General features: G+C 39.1%; 1 protein-coding gene across 1 annotated transcript in view; it reads right to left on the reverse strand.

The window, feature by feature from the left end:
• Positions 1-767: 767 nt before the first annotated feature.
• The window catches only part of LOC106320853 (glutathione S-transferase T3-like), a 3,811-nt gene continuing 1,969 nt past the window's right edge, over positions 768-2,609 (reverse strand). The window contains exons 2-5 of the mRNA XM_013759201.1: positions 2,196-2,283; positions 2,004-2,095; positions 1,211-1,598; positions 768-1,169 (exon numbers count right to left, since the gene is read on the reverse strand). Of these exons, the coding sequence (XP_013614655.1) occupies positions 768-1,169; positions 1,211-1,598; positions 2,004-2,095; positions 2,196-2,283 (970 nt within the window). The remainder of the gene's footprint in view (positions 1,170-1,210; positions 1,599-2,003; positions 2,096-2,195; positions 2,284-2,609) is intronic.

Genomic DNA, 2,609 nt, shown 5'->3' on the forward strand with positions numbered 1-2,609 from the left:
ATCTTATACGATACTGCACACAAGCTGATCGGCCTTAGGTCTGAAATACTCATCTCATAAACGTTTATCAACTTCTTCACAATTTCTTTCGATATGAACTCGTTTTTTCTTTTTTTTTTTTGACTTCTTGATCACCATAATTAATGGCTAAATCTTTGAATGTTTGCTCAAAATATTGATCAACATCGTCTTCAAAATATTGATCAAAATCAACGACTTCCACATAATTGTTATGAGAAGAAGAGGCCATTGAAGGAGAAAATAAAAAAAATTGTGAAGATGAGAGTGTTTGTGTTTTGCACTCGTTTGTGTACGTAAGGAGTGTTTGTATTTTTCAAATAAACTTTAGAATGCAATGCTGTATTATATAAAGAAGCAGAGACTATACAAAATAAACTTTAGAATGCAATCAGCACATACATATTGTGACACAAGCAGACACATACGGAGACGCATCTTGTGGCACAAGCAGACACATCTTGTGACTCTACAAGAGACTTTACAAAAGCAAACAGACAACATACACGAAAACAAGTAACAAGTACACACACAAAAACAGTCAACATTTTCACATAATAAACTCTCTGCAATACACAAGAACATTGAACATTAAGCATAACATTGAAATAAAACACAGAGTTCAAACAACTAAACAAGAACAAGAACAGGAACATAACAAGAACATGAACAAAAAGATGCTCCTTTTTTAACATATACAAGAACAGAAGCATAACATTAAACATGCCACAGATGCAGCCAACATGAAGCTAGTTATCGAGCATCTCTGTAAGAAGCTTAGCCTTTAGTGCTTCTTCTTTTTCAGAAAGTGGCTCTTGTTTAGAAATGAGACTGTCAAGCAGACTCATTTTCAAAACTTTCTCTTTCAGGGCTAAGTCTTTCTCTTTAATAGAGCACATGGCCTGAAACTTAGCCGCAGCCTCCTTATCTTCTATTGGTTTCTTTGCAGAAGTGGCTTTAGAAGCCTTAACACCAGCTGGACATTTGGTAGGTTGGTCATCCAGATTGATAGTAGCTTGAGAGCGTGCTGTTTCCGATCCATCCTCACACTTTCTCTTCCTAGCGTTTCCACCCATCTTAGTATTAGCCTGCTCACACCATTTCTGGTCATAACGGAGCTCCTCCCAAGCATGGTGAAGGTTAAACTTAAGCTTTTGATCGTTGTAAAAAATTTGGTGTGCCAGTTCACAACATCACTCTCACTCTGACCACTTGTTTTCTGTCTTGTTGCAGCCGTATAGCATTCACAGAACTTGCACACAAGATCGTTCATCTTCTGCCACCTTTGCTTACACTGAAGAGGTTCTCGCTTATCACCTCTCCTCACCTTTCGACTTGCTGAATAGTAAGCTGCAATGCGGCTCCAGAAAGTTCCTGCTTTCTGCTCATTGCTTATGATAGCATCCTTGCTGGTGTTTAACCAGGCGCTAATGAGCACTAGATCATCAGAGGGCTCCCATTTCTTTCTTTCTTTGCGTTGGGTAGGTGAGTCTTCACAGAAGCTTGATGTTTTAGTATTTTGGGTGCTAAAGAGAGGGAGTTGCGATGATCCGAGTTCAGGAAGGGGATTCTCTTGTTGACTGTTAAGCAGATCAACAAAATTGGGGGACTGGCTATATGGATTATACGAATCCATAACCTAAATTAAACAAAGAAGAGAGAAGAAGATGTTGGAAGATGAAGAGAAGAAGATGTTGGAAGATGAAAAGAAAGAAAAAAATGATAATCGATTTTAAAGATGAAAAGAGAAGAAGATGTTGGAAGATACGACTCCTTTAATTGTCTTTACTCTTTGTTGCGTAAAGCTGAACTGACATATAGCTAACATATTTATTACCTAACCAAGCATTAATCATATGCATTCATCACACGCTTTCATTCTAACCACAACCTAATTCTCACAACCAAATGATCTTAAACTCTGTCAACTACTATCATCTATCAAATCGCATACGTCTTTTTAAAATTAACAATGGAAAGTATACCTTCCAGAGTAGAAGTCGTTCTTCTTCACAGGATCAGTGACCTCAATCTGATGAAACACAAGCCTTTCATTGTTTCGGTAACTACAACATATCTACAAAACCCTCCAAAAAACAGATACAAAACTGATAAACACAAATAAGATCACAGATGAAAACAACAACTTAATGAAGGGGATGATGATTGAGACATACCTTCTTGTTTCCTCCCTCAACTTCGAAACTTTTTGTCTTTCGGAGTTTCAGAGAGTTTTGATAGTTTCGCCACAATCCCGACGACATCCTACAAAAAAGAAACAGAGAAATTCAGTGAGAGACATCAAACTATTTGAAGAAAGAAGGAGAGAGGAATTGAGGGACTCGCCGTGGAACTGAGAAGATTTAGAGAATCGATCGACGGAGGAATCGAGGGATAGAGGAATTGTGGCGTGTTTCCATCGGTGGTGGGTTTGGATCATTCCTCTGTCACGGAGAAGACAAGAATGAAGACGGACGATGGGTGGCGGAGGATCGGTGGTGGAGGATCCGTGTGGAGGATCTGTGTGGAGGATCAGTGGTGGGTTTCGTCGTTTCGATCGGTTTCGTCCCTCTCCTTGTTGCAGAGAACAC

This window comes from Brassica oleracea, unplaced genomic scaffold (assembly GCF_000695525.1).
Source record: "Brassica oleracea var. oleracea cultivar TO1000 unplaced genomic scaffold, BOL UnpScaffold01093, whole genome shotgun sequence".
Taxonomy (NCBI): domain Eukaryota; kingdom Viridiplantae; phylum Streptophyta; class Magnoliopsida; order Brassicales; family Brassicaceae; genus Brassica; species Brassica oleracea.